General features: G+C 49.2%; 1 protein-coding gene across 10 annotated transcripts in view; it reads right to left on the bottom strand.

The window, feature by feature from the left end:
• The window catches only part of CIITA (class II major histocompatibility complex transactivator), a 36,541-nt gene that overhangs the window by 1,259 nt on the left and 16,173 nt on the right, over positions 1-19,109 (bottom strand). For all 10 annotated transcript variants that reach the window (XR_008311937.1, XM_053275842.1, XM_053275837.1 and 7 more), the window contains 13 exons: positions 18,102-18,167; positions 15,781-15,822; positions 14,192-14,341; positions 11,657-11,794; positions 9,617-11,294; positions 8,498-8,671; positions 7,103-7,174; positions 6,595-6,675; positions 6,017-6,109; positions 4,052-4,135; positions 3,007-3,090; positions 1,502-1,585; positions 789-890 (listed from right to left, as the gene is read on the bottom strand). Coding sequence is in view for 9 of the 10 variants with exons in the window: in XM_053275842.1 (XP_053131817.1) it covers positions 815-890; positions 1,502-1,585; positions 3,007-3,090; positions 4,052-4,135; positions 6,017-6,109; positions 6,595-6,675; positions 7,103-7,174; positions 8,498-8,671; positions 9,617-11,294; positions 11,657-11,794; positions 14,192-14,341; positions 15,781-15,822; positions 18,102-18,167 (2,822 nt within the window). In the remaining variant the exon portion in view is untranslated. The remainder of the gene's footprint in view (positions 1-788; positions 891-1,501; positions 1,586-3,006; positions 3,091-4,051; positions 4,136-6,016; positions 6,110-6,594; positions 6,676-7,102; positions 7,175-8,497; positions 8,672-9,616; positions 11,295-11,656; positions 11,795-14,191; positions 14,342-15,780; positions 15,823-18,101; positions 18,168-19,109) is intronic.

Here is a 19,109-nt window from a genome sequence, read left to right as displayed (position 1 = left end):
CAAACCCTGCTTAGCAAAGGGGACCATTCATGCTCACTACCACAAGAGCAGCTCTCCTCCCCAGAATAAGGGCTGCTTTGCTGGATCAGGCCACGGTGGAACCATCTGAGCACAGCATCCTCTCCGATGCCTCCGGAGGTGCACGTTCAAGGCTGTCCCTTGCTCTTTGCCCCCAGAAGCACCCTCCCTTTGACGTAGCTGCAAGGAGCTGGCTTCCTCCATCCATGCCAGAAAGACTTCTGCTCCAGTTGTCAGAGGACTGGCAGGAGCAAAAAGGAGGAGGACGTTCTGGCCTCTGCCACCAGCCAGAGGAAAAGAGAATGCTGGGGCTCGGGACCTTTTGGCCAAAAGGGGGGGAACAGCGCTTACATGTTAAATACATAAACAATAGGGCATTGCAGCTCTCTTCCCACAGCAGAGAATTCACGTGAAATGGTTCTCATTCTCCAGAGTGAGAGCAATATAAAGGGAACAGCACCAGCTGTCTCCAGGAAATAATCACAAGAATATTCTACGATGAATGGAGTTTTAGAGCAGGTATTCCCAACCATGGGTCCGAGGACCATATTGGACTACAATCCCCATGACCCCCAGCCCAGTGGCCTTTGCAGTGGGGATGATGGGTGTTGTAGTCCATCAATTTTTCAGGACCCAGGATTGGGAACCCCTGTTTCAGATGGATTCAACATTTTTCTGTAAGAGCCAGCAACCCACCCTCCACTGAATCCAGAACACGAGAGCATCTGAAGCTGAGGTTCCAAGCTATCTGCATATATGAACATACTCACCTTAGTTGTCACAGGATGTGCTGGCTCTAGAGCGATCTGATTCGAGAATCTAGCTGCTGAAGATGTGCAAGAACTCCACAGGGGATTGTGGGGTTCCACAGTCTAGAAGACAATTTAAAGAAAGCAAATTATTATTATTATTATTATTATTACATTTATATCCCGCTCTTCCTGCAAGGAGCCCAGAGCGGTGTACTCCATACTTGAGTTTCTCCTCACAACAACCCTGTGAAGTAGGTCAGGCTGAGAGAGAGAAGTGACTGGCCCAGAGTCACCCAGCTAGTATCATGGCTGAAGGGGGATTTGAACTTGGGTCCTCCCCAGTCCTAGTCCAGCACTCTAACCACTACACCACGCTGGCTCTCTCACAATCACAGTCAAGTCGCCATTAGCATCTGTTCCGGCTTCACTGTACAGTCTCTTCTCCTGAGACCATTCTCCAGAGGTCTGGATTGTTTTCAAGACCAAGAGACTGAAAGTGGGGGGCAGGGGAGAACAGAGCACTGGATAATTGGGGGCCCCTATTCAGTGGGCGATGTGGGTGTGAGGAGGGACCACGCCAGCCAGCCCACACACGACTCCTTCCCTTCAATCATTACCAGCATGGCGAGGGAAGAACCGACATGGCCGTGACTCCCACATCGTTCGGCTAACCGAGCTGCCTAGCAGGTGAGATGGATGCATGTTTGAACTGGCACAGGCTGAAGACTTACGCCACGCTCTGAATACGAGGGCATTTTTTCAAGCTGTCTGTCAGATGCTGGGCTCCGGCAGGCGTGATCTTGTTGCACTGCATGCTGGAAAAGAACCAGAGGAGCAGCCGTTAGTCTGTAGAAAAACCCGCCTGGGCGCTTTCCAGACCCTACAACACGGTGTCGCGACGGATCTGCCCAGCGTGCTTCTGTACTCCCTGAGTTGTGACACCGCCGTTCCTGCACTGACAGCAAGGTGCCGTTCACACCGTTCCAGTGCCTTACTTCGGATTTTATCTTTGTGTGATAGTGCTGCCATGTTGCAAGTCTGTTGCAGAAAAATCGCTGTATTTCCCTGGAGTAGGAGTCTGAGATTCTGGGGATTGTTTTCAATATGATCCTGCCAAGTCGGAGTATTTGCCCCCTCTTGTAGTAGCATGTAATCTGGAAAGCGTCAGGCACGCCCAGCCAGTGGCAGGTGGAAGCCCTTGCATTTCAGAGGAGCAAGTCAAGGGAATTATAATTGCACTTGGTACTGGTGGGGAAATGACTTGATTAGCAAGCCAGAGGTTGCCAGTTTGAATCCCTGCTGGTCTGTTCCCCAGACTGTGGGAAACACCTATATCGGGCGGCAGTGGTATAGGAAGATGCTGAAAGGCATCATCTCTTACTGAGTGGAAGATGGCAATGGTCAACCCCTCCTATGTTCTACCAAAGGAACCCACATGACTTTGTGGGCACCAGGAGTCAACACCGACTCCTTTACTTTACTGGTTGGTAACATTGCCAAAAGGGACATGAGAGAAGCTTAAAGAAACCATGGTGTGGAGAAAGGTTTTTATTTCTCTCTCAAAACACAGGAACCAGGGTCAGCAGATTCAGGACAAACAAAAAATATTTCTTCCATGTGTGATTTATGGAACTCCTTGCCACAAGATGTGGCAACGGCCTCTGGCTTAGATGCCCGGGTTAGACAAGCTCATGGAGGTCTATCTATGGCTAGGAAAATGACAGCTAAATGGAACATCCATGAACAAAGGCAGTGTACCACTGAGACAAGAGCAGGAGAGGGTTATTGCCTTCATATCCTGCTTGTGGGCATCCCATCATTTTGGAAACAGGATGCTAGGTCAGATATGAATATAGGAAGCTGCCTTAAACTGAGTCAGACCCTTGGTCCATCTAGCTCAGTATTGTCTACCCAGGCTGGCAGCAGCGTCTCCAAGATTGCAGGCAGGAGTCCCTCCCAGCCCTGTCTGGAGATGCTGCCAGGGAGGGAACTTGGGACCTTCTGTGTGCAAGTGCTTTTCCCAGAGCAGCCCCATCCCTTAGGGGAATATCTCACAGTGCTCATACATGGAGTCTCCCATTCAAATGCAACTAGGGCAGACCCTGCTTAGCCTGGGGGGCCATTCATGCTTGCCAGCTCTCCTCCTCCGCAAATAGATGGGTCCACTTTGCTGCGACCCAGCAGCAGGGTCCTTCTCGTGTTCTTAGTTTTCTGCTCCAGAATATATATTACTCACTCCAACACCTTCAGCGAGGACATCCTGGGGAGCATCTCTGCAATATTTCCTGCTCCAGCGTCCCCAATGTTATTATTGTACAAGCTGCAGAGAACAAAGGCAAGTTTTGGCTTTTGATGTCAGCTAATCGAGGGGCTTACAGGATTAACTCGCTATGCAAGAGATTTCTCTAGGCTTGCCACCCGTTCTTTATTTAGCATTAAAACGTACCTGTTCTCAATCAACTTAACAAAGAACGCAGTTTGTGCTCCATTTCCAGCACCCTGAGGCAGGCAGGCCAGCCGCTGACTGCAGCGCGCACACACAAGGAAGAGGCTGGCTTCACGTTGCAGGCCTCTAGAAAGCAGCCTTGCAGGCTGGATAGCAGACGGCACTCTGGCACTACAACTCCCATGAAGACGCTTGTGTTTGGAGCCCAAAGTTCACCCTTGCCCCTGCAGGAGGCAGTCAGGGGAGGAGGCTGAGCCTCCATGGGGCTTGCACCACCTAGCCTGGCTTTTAAGCCCGGCGGTTAGCCGAGGTTCAGAGAGCAAGCGCTCCCTTAAGCCCGGCTACCTGCTCGTGTGCAAGCTTCCAGCCCGGCCGCACACCGAGATGAGCACCTAGAGCACCCGACTCTCAGGGGAATCCTCCAATGCATTGTGCGTGTTGCATGGTGCATTGTGGGATCCCTGGAGAACAGGACACATCATCCTGGCCCCCCGGAGCGTCATGCTGCATCACACAGTGCTGCTTGTCTGGAGGGACAGTGAGTTTAAGCAGCCTTCCCGTCCACCGGCTTCCCCGCCTGTTCTTTATTTTGGAGCTGTTCAGGTGGCAAGCCTAGATTGCTCCGCATGTGTTTCTAACCATTCTGACAGCCATCTCCCCCCTTCAAGTTCTTGTTAAAGCTATGCACAGTCAGGCCATGTTCCTGACCTTCAAACTTCAACCTGCACTTTAACCTCAAATTAAGAAACAACCAGGAAAAGGTTTAGTAAAGGATGGAAAGTGAAGTTGTGGGGGCACCCCAGAGTTGTCTTCATAGGAGGCCACCGGAACTCACCTCAGTGTCTTCAGTAAAGGCAGGGAAGGCAGCGCTTTGGCCAGCTTCTCCGCCCCCTGGTCCGTTATCTTGTTCCGTGACAAGCTGTGAACAAAATGTGGAGGCTAAGCACCCGTGGTGACCCATCTAACTATGTTAAGATACCTCTTAACCAATTTATTTTTCATTGAGACAGGAATAACCCTCATGGGCGTTTCCCATGGCTACCCACCCCTCCCCTCATCCCCGAGTGCTGCGTATCTGTTGTTTTTGTGTCATTTTGGACTATTAAAGACCTACTGACTTCTTGTTGATTCACCTTACAAAATAATGAAAACAACCAATATTTATATACCGCTTTTCAATCAAAGTTCTCAAAGCGGTTTACATAGATATAAATAAATAAAAAGTCTCCCTGTCCCCAAAGGGCTCACAATCTAAAAAAGAAGCATAAGGTAAGACACCAGAAACAGCCACGGGAGGGATGCTGTGCTGGGGATGGAGAAGGCCAGTTGCTCTCCCCCTGCTTAACAAAGAGAACCACCACTTTAAAAAGGTGCCTCTTTGTTCAGTTATCACGGGAGGATATGAAATTTGCCTACAAGTAAAAAAACCCACAGCTGTAAAGCAAGAAGCTTGTAGATGCCCCCAGGCCCAGAAGAGGCATTTGCTCCTGTGTGACGGGGAAGGCCTCTTTTCAGATGGTGCTCACCATCTGCATTTTTGTATGCAAATAATTTTAACAAACTCAATTCAAGCAACAATTCATTTGTGGACCTGCAACACAGTCACCCCACACAACTGGGGCTGTTCTTGCTTCTTTTCTTTTAAAAATGTATCTCCTGCTTTGCTTATAAAATTCAAGGCAGTTTACAAAACAAACTTAAAATTATGAGATCCAGAATCAAAACAAGTGCTGAACCAGTCAAAACAGATTAATATTAGCGTCACAACAATAACTAAGGGGGAGGAGGAAACCCAGGTGAAAGCCAAAAGGTCTTAAGGCAGAGGAACAAGCTGCAGAGATGATATTTATTATTGTGTTAATGGTTTATTACTGTTTCATGATTAAGCACTTTTTCCTTGTTGCATTGCTTTTAATAATTGTGGGGAGCCACTGAGATATTTACGAATGACTATAAATACTAGCCCCATGCAGAAGAGGGGCAACCAAGATGATCAGGAACCTGGAGCACCTTGCTGATGAGGCTAGGCCACAGCATCTGGGGGTCTTTACTTAGGAAAAGAGGCGACTAAGGGGAGACATGACCAAGGTGTATACAATTATGCATGGAGTGGAGAGAGGGGACAGAGAGAAATCTTTCTCCCTCTCTCACAACTCTAGAAACAGGGGTCATCCCATGTAACTGAATTTAGGACGGACAAGATAGACGTACTTTAGCACACAACTCGTATTTAATCTATGGAATTCTTTGCCATGGGATATGGTGATGGCCACTAGTTTGTTTAAAAGGGGCTTAGACAAATGCATGGAGGAAAGCTCTATCAATGGCTACTAGTCTGTTGGCTATGGGCCACCTCCAGCCTCAGAGGCAAATGCCTCTCAATACCAGTGGCAGGGGAGCAACAGCAGGAGAGAGGGCTTGCCCTCTCCTCTTGCTTGTGGGGTTGCCAGAAGCATCTGGTGGGCCACTGTGTGAGACAGGATGCTGGACTAGATAGGCCCTCTTGGGCCTGATCCAGCAGGGCTGTTCTTATGTTCACATTAAGTCAACTGTTCATATTAAGTCAAATATATACAGCAAAGGCATGGGGGTGAGGTTAGAGTCGCCATGCTTTGCTCTCAACCAATTAAGATCTACCCCAAACTGGGAGGGGGTATGGAGAAGCAAGTTGCTTCCCAGAATTCTTAGGAAAGTCCGCCTTTTGCCCTTGGTGGGCTGCAGCAGACTGGGGGCCACTGTTGCTAGCCAGTTTCCGCTTTGGGACTTCTCGGAATTGCTGTTCTTCGGCTCAGCAACTTACTTCAGTGTTTCCAGGGAGGTCAAGCGGGGCAGGACATCACTGAGGGCTGTTGCTCCTTGGTCTCCTATTTCGTTTTCTTCTGGAGAATCCAAGCTGCAAAAGGACAGAACATATTCAGGGCAGCCCCCAGTTAAAGAAATCTCCGTTGGTTTAAGTTGCGCGTGTGTGACTTGATGAATCAATCCAGGGGCATTGGGGTATTTAAAAGATCCGGGGCCCAGACCCACAGCCCCCCTTCTGATAATTAAACTCAATCATCCCTCTGCAAACATAAGTATGTATATGTCTTAAATGATACAAAAGAGCACCTTTGAAGGTGGCGGCAGCAGCCGGGAATTCTCCCTCCACTCCTCTGTGCAGGTGCCTCCACTGCTGCTCTGAAGGGGCCGTGGAGGAGGGAGGGGGCTGATGGGATTCAGGGCTCTGAGCCACTCCCTGGGGGCTTATGCCCCATGGCCACCCGCTGATGAATCAATCCCGGACCAATGCACCACACAAGAATAAAACAACTGCTTTCACGTAGAAGGGAAAAAGCACAGTTGTCATCAGAGAGATGCCACAGCCCTCTTTCTACTCACTCTAAATGCTGAAGTGCTGGAAACACGTCAAGAATTTCCACCAACTTTTGGAATCCCTTCCAGCCACAAACAGGTCCCAAGCTAGGAAACAAAGGAGAGAGTGTAATTTGTGGGCAGTGGCAACATCTCCCTTTCTACTCTCTTTGCAGAAGGAAGGACTGCAAGGAGCCCCAGCCCTACTTTTTGAAGGGATTCCCTAAGGAAGGGAGCCTAGGAAATGTCTCACAAGTGCACAAAGAAGAAAAAAGAAAGGACGTCCTTCAAACAATGCCAAACAGTGGAGTTTGTTGGCCAGCCACATCCGGGAACCCACGTTTGAGAACCCCGCCACACGGAACAGCTCAAGAAACTCCAAAGATCTCACACGTAAAGCAGTTTCAGAGCATCGGCAGCCTCTAAGGCCCCAAGCAATTCCGTTTCCTCCCATATTTACTGCGGCCACTTTTCCCAATTGGTCCACCACCCACATGCAAAAAACCCACCACCCTTAAGATTCCCTTTTACTTACACGAACTCTAGTCGTCTAAGCTCTGCGATAGCCGGAATGACATGGACGGTGCTGCCTGGTGAATCTGCCTTGCTGAGGAGAATATAATTCAGGGAGCAACAATGAGTGGGTGTGACATTTTTGGAAGAAGGTACAAAGAACAACACTCCTTTCCTTCAAGGAGTAAATCCATGCTGCTCAGAGGGACCAAGGCAGCTGCCACCAACTCAGAATAGGTTCCAGACCCTATCTGAGCAGTCCCAGGCAGTGTTTCCTTCATTTATTGCAGGGGTTCCCAACCTGTGCTCCCCAAACAATGCTGGACTACAATTCCCATTATCCCCGTTACCCATTGTGGCTGGGGATGATGGGAGTTGTAGTCCAACATCATCTGGGGCACAAGGTTGGGAGCGGCTATATTTTACACACACAAGACCATTACACAGGAACACAGGAAGCTGCCTTCGACTGAATGAGACCCGTGGTCCAACGAGCTCAGTACTGTCTGCACCAGGGGGGGTCCCATCCTGTGGTTCTCCAGGGCGCTTTCCAGATTAGCCCCTACAACAGGGTCACTGCAGATCTCCTAAGTGTGCTTCCGTTCTTCCTGTGTTGTGACACCGCAGTCCCTGGGCAGACGGCAAGGTGCCGTTCACATTTCCAACACCTTCTTTTGGATTTTATCTTTGTGATATAGTGCTGCAGTGTTGCAAGACCTTTGCAGAAGAATCGCTTCATTTTCCCATCGTAGGAGTTTGAAAACAATTCTGGAGATTGTGCCAAGCTGAAGCATTTCACTGTTGTTCTAGGGTATAATCTGGAAAGCTCCCAGATGTTGCTGAACTACAACTCCCATTGTTCTTAGCTATAATTTATTGTGGCTGGGGTTGCTGGGAGTTGTAGTTCAGCAATGTCTGGCGTACCACCGATTGGGGACTCCGGTCTGCACACACTGGCAGCAGTTCTCCGCGGTTTCAGGCAGGAGTCTCTCCCAGCCCTACCAGGGCGCTTTCCAGATTGCATGCTACAACAGCGGCAGTTTACTTCAGCTTGGCAGAATCGTATTGAAACCATAAACAAGGGTGTTGCACAAAGCCACCAGCAGGGGGAGCAGTCTTTTCTAGCTTGAGCAAACCTCCTACAATGGGAAAATACATGCAACACTGCTGCACCGTAATGCAAAGATAAAACCCAAAAGGCGGCATTGGAAATGTGAATGGCACCTTGCTGACGGCACAGGGGCTGAGATGTCGAAATACAGGCCGTGCTGAAGCACTTTTAGCAGATACATAGTGACGCTGCTGTAGGGTGCAATCTGGAAAGCGCCCAGGAGATCCTACCAGGGACTAAACCTGGGACCTTCTGCATGCAGAGCAGATGCTCTGCCACTGAGCTATGACCCCGTCCCCAATTTACCCTTGGGTCATTTTCTCCTGCATGCATACGAGGGCCGAAAGATCTTCAACATCCTTCATGGTCTTTGCTTTGAACGGAATGACGGCAAACTTCTCCACGGCGGACCGCAGCGGCTCTCCTTCCTTGGCTTCCCACAAGTGTTTCCAGAGCTGGACAGCATCACCAAGAGACGCCCTGGAAAAGAGCAACTCTGCTAGACCAATGCAGCCCACTTGGATGCAAGGATGTGCCTGGTGCTAGATCAGGCAGACCGGCCCATCCGTCGGTCTCCACACTATCCGTCAGGACTGCCAGTGGCTCTCCCAGGTTGCAGCGGTGTGTGTGTGTGTGTGTGTGTGTGTGTGTGTGTGTGTGTGTGTGTGTGTGTTCAGAGGAGCAAAAAACCCCACCTCACCGCCAGCCTGCACCAGCCATGCAAAATGTTTTTAAAATCCTCATCGAGCTCATAAACACAAGTGGCTCCACACTGCCCTACTGGTGGCATACTGATTGCATAATTACATAAACCATAATGATTACACAGGAATGCAGAAAACGATCTTCTACTGAGTGCGGCAATTATCCATCTAGCTCAGTACTGTCTGCACTGACTGGCAGCAGCTGTCCAAGGTTTCAGGCAGGAGTCTTTCCCAGCCCTACCTGGAGATGCTGCCAGAGAAGGAGCCTGGGACCTTTGGCATACCAAGCAGGGGCTCCCCCACTGAGCGATGGGCCTTCCCCCAATCCTACAGACTGCGTCAGACGCAGGGGTGTGGTCTGGTGGTGGTGTCGGGGCCACGTTTCGTGGCCCCTGATTGGTCGGTGGCCCGGGTTCTTTGAACCCGTTGGCCCAGTGGTGGCTCCGCCCCTGTGCCTGCCTAGACGTTTTTCACTCCTGGCTTTTAGTTTGCATGTCCTCTGGAATGGAGGTGTGCATTCACAAATTGACCCCAAAGTCCCTGCATACTATTGAGGAGCACTCCTCATTGGCTTCACAGCAACCCGACCCCTGCCTATTTTGGACCATGCACCTACTTCTGGACCAAGAAACTGACATCCAAGTCCTCCACCCCTCCAGGCCCAGAAGTGCCTGGAGCCCGACCCTTGCTGAGGCCCAAACCCCAGAAAAAGCCAACCTACCTGAATGAGGTCACGTTCTTCATGCTGACCAGACATCTGAGTCCTTCTATATCGATGGAACTCCTCAAATCCAAAGCAAACTCCTTTGTGGATCTCCTCAAGACTGAATGCAAGACATGAACATCGGGGAGGGTGAGAGGAAAGCTGAGGAAAGACAAGCTTGGCTGGAGTTCCAATGCCAAATGCTGCAAGAGATACTGGTCCTGTGTTTCATAGATGCAGTGGAAGAGGTCAAGCAGCTTGTCTGGGCTGAAGTCCCGTATCGTGAGTTTCCGGATGTATTTCAGGAGACTCTTCCGCTTCTTGGCAATCATTTTCTCTGTGTCCACCTCCCCCTCCTCTTCAAAAAGGAAGGAAGAGCCTAGATTGTCTTGCAAGAACAGCAAGCCAGCTAAAAAACGAGGGACCAAGTCCCAAGAAGAGAGAAGCTTCTTGGGCTTGGAGAGCAGCCGAAGGTGTTTGGTCAGTTTTTTGTCCTTAATCTCTTGGGCAAGCACCAAATGCAGCGCGACCAAGAAGTGTTGGACTATGAAACTGGAAAATGTGTATCTACCCTCTTCCTCATGGCTTGAGCACTTTGGAGATGCGAAGGGCACCACCAGCCCCCACTGCAGGGCAAATTCCTTCACTTCCAAGGAAGGGAAGTGGCAACTCTGGAGTGTGTTCTGCTGGGATTGTCCAAGAGACCAGGCCACCGTGGCTACAGCAGCGACATCCCGGTGATTTGCGGCGGCTTCGTCCTTCGCAGAACGTGTCAGTTTTTGGAGTAGGTATTTCACAAGGAGGCTGGAAAGTGTGGAAGGTAATTCTTGGTCTTCAATTTCAAACACAGCCTCACAAATGAACCGACACATTTCGGGATTGTAACAGTGGCTGAACAGGAAGGGACAGTCTTTGATTAAACTCACCGCCTTGCTGCAGTTTGGGGAACCTTCAAAATAGCGATTAAGGTAGAGCTCAACTTGCTGCGTGGAGAACCCCACCATTTCCAGGGCCGTGTCCATCCTGGGGAAGCACTGAGGCAGCCTGTCTTTGGGACGTGCCAGGAGTAACAAGGTGCAACCACTGAGTAGCTTCTTCTGGAAGAGCCCAGCCAAGATGCCCCGGAGGCCTGAGGGTGGGTTGTCGGAACAGGACATGAAGCCCTCCTGATCCTTCAGCTCTTCCAAGCTGTCAAAAATTAGGAGGACCTTGTCTGGCTTCTGCAGGATGTGCCGGTAGACTTCATCACCTTCCTCTTGAGGTCCACCAGACCACTCAAGGAGCAGCTGTTTCAGGCTGCAGTGCTTCTCTAGGAGTGGGCTCAGCCTCCGGCAGTCAAACCAGAAGACAAAGTCGTATTCGGGCAACTTGCCTTTGGACCAGTCCAGGCAGGTCTTTTGAGCAAGCAGGCTCTTCCCCATGCCTGCCTTCCCCAACACCACAATGACCTTGGTCCCCAGTTCGTTCTTGCCTGGTGTCTGGAACAGCCGACTCCTCCGCACTCTGATTTTCTCCTTCTCTTCAAGGTCACAGGATCTCAGATTGGCATTCCTCACACTCCTGCTTTCGGCGTGACACTGCACCAGATCGCTGTTGATGTAAAGATGGTCCATGGATACTTTTCGCTCCATGGGCACAAGTGTGCACACGTCCTTGAAATGATTCTTCAGCTTCTCCCGAAAAGTATCAATCAACTCTAGAAGGAAAAGGATACCGAGGAGATGAATACAACAGAATGGGAAGACAGGGAGGCGGGGGAGAGAATAAACCCAATCACAAAAACGTGCAGAGCAGGGGGTTCCCAACCTTGGTTTTAAATTGTTTTAATGTTTAAATGATTTTAATTGTTTAATTGATTTAGTTTTGATTTTAATTGTTTGTTTTAATTTTGATGTAAACTGCCCTGAGCCATTTTTGGAAGGGCGGTATAAAAATCAAAAATAAACCTTTCAGCAGACCACCTGGGATGGGGTTTGTGGACTACTGATGATCACAGCTTAAGAACTTCTGGGATCTGAGCGCACAGCTGAAAGAGCAGCTAAAAATTATGACTCTCACCTGAGCAGATGTCAATGTTGGGAGTGTCTGGTCCAATAGGCAAATGAGCATTCTGAGGGAGAGGTGCAAAGGTCACAACCACATGTAAGTTATCCGTTCCAAGTGAGAAGTACTCTGAACTAGGACTCACAGAAGGCCCTGGAAAAGAGGAGAGAGACAAGGAGAGGGTCTTAAGCACTGACGGACAGTGTTTAGCAGTGATTCAATTTCTGACTGGGACTTTCCATATGACTTCAGATTGTCTATGTACAGCAGATGGTCTATTTTACTTGATGTTTTAGATGTTTGGTATCCGAGGCCTGATTTGTTTAGTATTTGTGAAAGTGGAGTCATGGTGATTACATACAACAGAGGGGATAGTGAGTCCCCTTGGGAAATACCTCTTCTAATGCTAACCTGTCCAAGTGTCTCGTCATTGATTGTTAACTGTGTACTCCACATGCTCATTGCTTTTTAAAATAAATATCTGAATGTTTTTGCTGACACCATAACAAATTGTTCTCTGGGCAGCTTACAACACAATAATAATATGTGCCAACCATAGAGGGCTGTTATGTCTTAAAGTAAAGTGTGCTGTCAAGTCAATTTTGACTCCTGGAGCCCACAGAGCCTTGTGGTTTTCTTTGGTAGAATACAGGAGGGGTTTACCATTGCCTCCCCACAAATAGTATGAGATGATGCTTTTCAGAATCTTCCTATATCACTGCTGCCCAATATAGTACCAGTGGGGATTCGAACCAGCAACCTTCTGCTTGTTAGTCAAGCATTTCCCTTACTGAGGTAAAAATGCTATAGGTGAGGGCTTCTCAAACTGAGGTTCCCTCACATTGCTGGACTACAACTCCCATCAACCTCAGCCACAATGGTATTTGGGAAGGGAGCTGGTCTTGCAGTAGAGATCATGAATCCTGACTTTGGTTTGCATTTGAATGGGTGACTCCTCTAAGGGGATGGGACCATAGCTCAATAGAAGAGCATCTGTAGAAGGTTCCAGGTTCACTCTCTGGCAGCATCTCCAAGCAGGCTGGGAAAGACTCCTGCCTGCCTGGAACCTTGCAGAGCTGCTGCAAGTCAAAGCTGCTGCCAGTTGACAATAATGAACTAGGTGGACCAAGGGTCTGACGCAGTATAAGCCAGCTTCCTGTGTTCCTTCAACCTATAGGTATTACTATACCCAGATCTACTCCCAAGCTAGACACAGGCCTCCCACAAAAGGCCCAAGGCTAACCAGCAACCTTTCTGAACCCTACTCACTACCTCCTCAGGGAACAGTCCTCACAATTATTTTTACTCTCCAACCAGTAGAAGAAGAGGTGGAGCGTCAGTGGAGCGTATCTCCTTCAGGTGTTGACGCCTTTGCACGCCATCCAGGCAGATGTTTGTCCTCGTCAAGGACTTTCGTCCAGCACCAGACGCCACGCGCTTGGCCTGCAGCCAAGGGGGATCCAGTTTCCCACCCACAGCACCTCCCGACCCGAGGCTGTAGCTGGAATCCTCTTCTGCCTTCACACCATTCTTCAGCTGGGGTCGAGCCAATTCAATGCTATGGCTTGAAAGTGGAGGCGGGTTAGAGTTGCAGTGTTGGACTAGGAGGGACTCACTCGACACGGGTCCCAACATCCACAATTATCTGCAGCCACAACCTCCTTCTAAACAAGTCCTCGGGCAGGTGTGGGAAAGGGGAGGGGAGGACGGGAGGTGGGGATGGTGGGCTTAACCTACTTAAGGACAGGCAGTGGGTTCTTGCCAACAACTGAACGTGCTTTTGAAATCCTCTCCTGTAACTAAGCTCAATGATAGAGCCTCTGCTTTGCGTGCTGAAGGCCCCACCTTCAGTCCCTGGCCAGGCAGCATTGCCAGGTAGGGCTGGGAGAGACTCCTGGAGCATTTTCAGATAGCAGGCTTTACTGTGAGTTTGAATTTGCCCCAAAACCCCAATCCAAAAAGTGGATTTTTAAACCCCGGAGATAAATCGGGCTACGGTCCAACATGCGATGACAAACCTGAATGGTGTGTGAAGTGCTCCCCAAGAGCTTGCAGGGACTTCGGGGTAAATCTGGTTTATAGGTGAACACACACACCCTCCATTCCGGAGGCGAAGTGAGCTAAAAGCCCCATCTGGAAATGCTCCTGTTGAAATCTCGGAGAGCCACCGCCAGCCAGAGAAAACAATACAGAGCTAGCTGTACCAAGGGTCTGACTCGGTGTAAGGGTATAGTTCGGTGTAAGGCAGCTTCCAAGTTCCTAAACCCATGGCAATAATCATTCCTCATCCCGTTTACCTCTGCCTCCACTTCTATCTCCTCCCACTGTTGTTTTCTAGGCTGTAAGCCGCTTGGGGCAGAAACCTCCCCCTGTTGTACTTTGCAAAGCACTGTGTACAGCTTTAAGAAACCTGTACATGCTGGGATTCTTAATACATAAGCCTGAAAGCTGGTGTACAAATTAATAAATCACATAAACAAGCAGCAGGTGGAGACAGCCCACCACCACCACCACCTCCGCCAACAGAGAACCACATAGGACATCTCCTACCAAAGGCCTTTGAAGATCTTCCTGCAGGACCAATGGCAGTCACAGAAAATTGCACATGGAAGTCGGACTGAGAGATGGCGCCAGGTAGGGATGCGTTCAGAGGGATGGCCATGGAGCTGGCATTCACTACGCACAAGGCTGGTGAGTGCGCTGCAGAAAAAGGAAACACTGCATACAGCTGGATGCAATCTTGTGTTTTTCTAAGTGGAAAAAAGTGCATGACTCCCCTTGCTTTTCAGCTGAAAAGGCTTGCCCAATGGCTTTGATGGCTGTTGGCTCCTGGCTGTCCCATCCCGCTTTATAGCTGCTTCCCTCATAAATACAAAGCAATCTTATGTCTGTTTTAACTAAAACTTGATTCCAGGAACAACTCCATTTTTTCCTTCTCCTTTCTCTCCTTTTTTCTTTCTGACTCCACACACACACACACACACACACACACACACACACACACACACACACACCTACCTACCTTTCTACAGGATCCCCACTGGGACAAACTTCTAATCAACAAAATATAAAAGACTGCTAGACAGAGTACAACACATGTGCTTGGCCATTTGAAATGAGGAAGAAGTGTGGGATGTGTCGTGGACGGGCTGGAGGAAGCCAGGGTGCGGTGGGTGGGGAAGGCTGCCCTCTTTCTTTGTGGGGCCATGATGCTGTTTCCAAGGATAGCACTGGCAGCTTGTTCAACCTTGCTCATTTGCCTGCCTGCTCAACCTATAGATTTGTCAGGTAACCCACAGAAATTACTCAATCCACCTCCAGGGTTCCCTCCTCATTAGGAAACAGACCCTGTCAAAAGGTTCCCTCTGAGAACTTCCTGCCACTTGAGGAGGTGAAGAGCATGGCATCACATGAGCAGAAACCAGATTTTCACTGGAATCCAGGAACATGCTGCTATGTGAGCCATCTGCACAGGAGAGGGATCGTTGCAGGCATAATGGCAGCAGGTAGCACCAGACAGGAGATGCTGAACCCATCCTAATGGCCAGCCCTACCTGGGCTAGCCCTGTCCTACCCAGGTAGGGCTGGTCGTCTGGGGCCCTGGGATTGTTCCTGATCCTACCACCCTGACTGGCTACCCAGGTTTAAAGTGAGGTAGGAGGAAAAGTGCACGCCTCCTACCTCACTCTCCAGTCATCTATGCCGCCGCCATTGCCAGCACTGCTCCTGGGTGGCCGGCAGCCATGTTTTTCATAGAGTCAGGGAGAGAGAGGGGCCAGGCAGAGCGGAGGTGCTGCAATGCTGACACATTGTATTGTGGGATACAGGAGGACCTAGCTCAAGTTCCTTCCCTCTCATCGGAGCTCTGGAGCTTGCTGCCAGGCTGCTCATGTGGGGGCGTGAGCGGCAGAGTCCAGAGGAGGCTCCTGTCAAGTGGAGGAAGCAGGTAGGATCCTGCCTTCTCTCCAGCCCACTCCACCCCACTTTGGTTGTGTGAACAGAACACCTCATCATTCGTGTGGGTGTGGAAAGGGAGTAGACTGTTAGTGACAAATTCAGCCTTGCAGAGAACCAAGTTACTTTGCACTGTCTTGGTTCTGAACAAAGATGCCCAACTATCAATTCAGTTGCCAACTCACCAACTTTCCTGCGTTTCGGTTCTGGAGGGTCCGAGCAGCTGCCTGCAGGTGGGAAGAAAGGAAGGAAACTCAGGTGTTTGAACCATTGGCTCACTAGGGCGGTTTCCAGATTGCACACTATCAGTGTCGCAACGGGTCCCTTAAGTGTGCTTCTGTATTGCCTGTGTTTTGACACTGCAGCCCCTGTGTTGTAAGGAAGGTGCCATTCATATTGCTGACGCCTTCTTTCTGATTTTACTGCTGGGTCACAGCCTTAGAATGTCACATCTGTGTTGCAAAAAAATAGCTGTATTTGCCCGTTCTAGGCAGCTTGTCCCCTTATAACGGATTTCTAAGGCCGTTTGAATTCAATGCCACAAAACATTGCAGTTTGCACCGCCTTTTGCAGTGTAAGGCTCGCAATCTGGAAAGCGCCCTGATGTGGCTTCTCCCCATTGCACAGCGGCAGTGATGGAAGAAGCAGAACCGGGATAAATCTTCTTTTTGATGAGAGGAGCTCCCTCAACAGCTGGGCCTGGCAACCTGAGCTCTGGCATTTTGATGCTCAACAGAGCAAAATGCTTCCGTTCAGGCAAATCACTTTCAGAACGTAAACAGCAGGGGGAGCAGTCTTACGAAAACTACCAACCCGAAAAGACAGCAACTTTTTTTACGCTGGATATATGATGTCATAGCACTATATCACAGCGATTAAATTCGAAACAAGGCATTGGACATCTGAACGGCACCCTGCTGTCAGCATAGGGGCTGCGGTGTCACAACACAGGAAGTGTGGAAGCACACTTCAGAGATTCGTCGTGACCCCATTGCAGGGTGTAATCTGGAAAGCACCCAGGACACAGTGGCTGGAAGCAACAGGGCATCAGAGACATTAGGAGGAGATTAAATGGATCCAGAGAGGAGGGCTCCATATGGCCTGTTAGGCATCATGTTCATCTGGAGTCTGCCTCTGAACCCTTGCTGAATTTCTAAAAAATGCCTTTATTCTGTTTGACCTTTGGGGACGGCTGGCAGCCATCACCCCTGTTCTCTTATCAAGATTTGCATATTCTGTTTTTAGCTGGCACTTTTCCTGTCTCCATATTTTGCAGAATTGTCAGACTGCTTTGTACACCACCCCCGTCAGCACCTGTTTGCAGAGTGGTGATTTATAAATATTTCAAAGGCACCAAATGAGTATATGTCTGAGTATAGCTATTCTCTATCATGGTTTTTAACTTCTGTCTTTGAAATAATATTTGTAAACTGGCTCACAGACGCATTAGGCCCGAGGCAGGGGACAAACCTTGTCACAAGTGATAGAATAAATAAATAAAATGGCATTTGAAGCAGATGCAAGAGTTTCTCTTCATGTAATAATGTCAGACACCTGGTCAACTTATTCAGCAGACTGAGGCAGGTGGTAGAGTCCTGAGACTATGGGACGGACTGTACCACTTCAACTTGGGCAGTAGATTTCATTTTTAAACTCCCTGTATATATTTTTTTAAAAAAATCCCTGCAAGAAGAAAGAAAAGGAGCACAGCAGGGGATGATGGGGGTTGCACTCCAACAGTATCTGGGGAACAAAGGTTGAGAACCCCTGCCTTAGCCTACATCGCAGGCAGCTCTAAAGTCTCTTTGACCTTCCTAGGCAAGACAGACAAGTTCACCAGAAGCCTCCAACTCTCATTCAGAAGCTGTGCACCCTCCGGATTGACCATTGTGAGGATTCTACAAGCAAGGTGGGCGGAGGGGGAAACGCTCACTTGGAGCTGTGTACGGAAAGCGCTCCCCCCCCCCACCCTCACTCTGACGCTGGGTACAAGTTCTGGGTTTGCTGCTGCCGCACACCTCCATCCCCAGCTCACAGATGAGCATTTCCCCCTCCTCCTACCTTGCTTGTAGAATCCTCACAATGGCCAATCAGGAACCTGCACAGCTCTCAAAATTAAGGTCAGAGGCTTCTCCTGACCTCTAATGCCAATTGTGAGAACAGCCTTAAGGCTCTTCTCTCTCAGCACGGATTAGTCAATAATTAAGATACTGAAACAGTCTTTTTGGCGCTGGGTGGATACTTCTTTATCGCCCAGGTTCTGCAGCCCGCAGAACCTGGGCTGTGGCTGCTTTTAATGTGTTGGAATGATGCTGCTTGCTTTGTTACTTAATTACTGCTGGCTTTATTACCATCAGGTTTCTGCACCTTTTTATTGCTGAATGTTTTTATTTTACTGTTTCAATTTTGCTGAGTTAAAAAAAACAAACCACAATCTGTTGGGTGGCATAGAAATAGTATAGATGTGAACTTGTTTGCGAGCTGCTCTTCCTGTTGCTGAACTTACGGCGCTTCTTTGTCTCCAGACAACCTCCTGGGCATTCGGCAGGAACCTCTTCTGACACCAGGCTTCCTGTTGGGTTGTTTTTAAAAAGGAAGAACTGATTATGCACGTGCTTTCTGACACCATCATTCCCCAAGGGACTTCAAAAGCAACAAGTGTTGATCCAAGGCACACAAGAGTCATTTTTCCAGGAGGAGAAACAGGCCGCCATTTTTCAAGGCCGAAGGGCTGCTATCAAACCCAGGCAACTTTCTCTAGCATGGGAATACAGAGAAGGGATGGTTATGACACAACTACTGCTGTGACTTATTACAGAAGGCTTGAAGCATCACACACTTGGAGCTTTTCCAAATGGTGGAAGAGCCAATGTTTTTTTTCCATGACGATTGTCCCTTAATACGTAATATAAGTGTGTTTTAAAAGCTGCACTTTGGGAAAGTGCTGAAAATGGCAGTGCGGGATACTCTGGCATTTTTGCTGTCCCGTATGGAGGGATCCCTGAGATAATGCATGAGATGGAGGCGTGGCTACCTGTGGAGGCGTGTCGGCTCTGCCTACCACCCCTCAGTTCCATTCAGTCTTTCCCTCACCATGAGTTGCTGCCTCTTGCAGTCACCTCTCTCTTTCATGATCATGGCAGGTGCACTCCGAGATGGGCTAGTTTAGGGGAGGCACAAATGACCACAGTAGAAGCCCTGTCTGTAAAGCCTCCTAGAGTGGGGGAGACCACAAAAGAGGAAGAAGAAAGGGAGAGGCATTTTGATTCTTGTTAGGCAGAAAGTCTAAATGGTACCTCTCTCTCCTCAATTAAAGGATGCAAAATTTAATGGGAAGTTCTCCTGCACAAGCACTGCTGAAAGGAAGAGCTGTGCAGGAGCATGGCTGCTGTATTGTGTGTCCTGCACTACAGCTCAGACAAATTGCATGGTTCTGCAGCCCTTGTAAGAACACACAACATTGTGTGTCATTACAAGGGTTGTGCGAGGCCTATCTTGCCTTACAGATACACGG

Source organism: Hemicordylus capensis, chromosome 13, assembly GCF_027244095.1.
Source record: "Hemicordylus capensis ecotype Gifberg chromosome 13, rHemCap1.1.pri, whole genome shotgun sequence".
NCBI lineage: Eukaryota > Metazoa > Chordata > Lepidosauria > Squamata > Cordylidae > Hemicordylus > Hemicordylus capensis.
The sequence above is the reverse complement of the archived record's forward strand: the minus strand, read 5'-3'. Positions and strand labels throughout refer to the sequence as shown.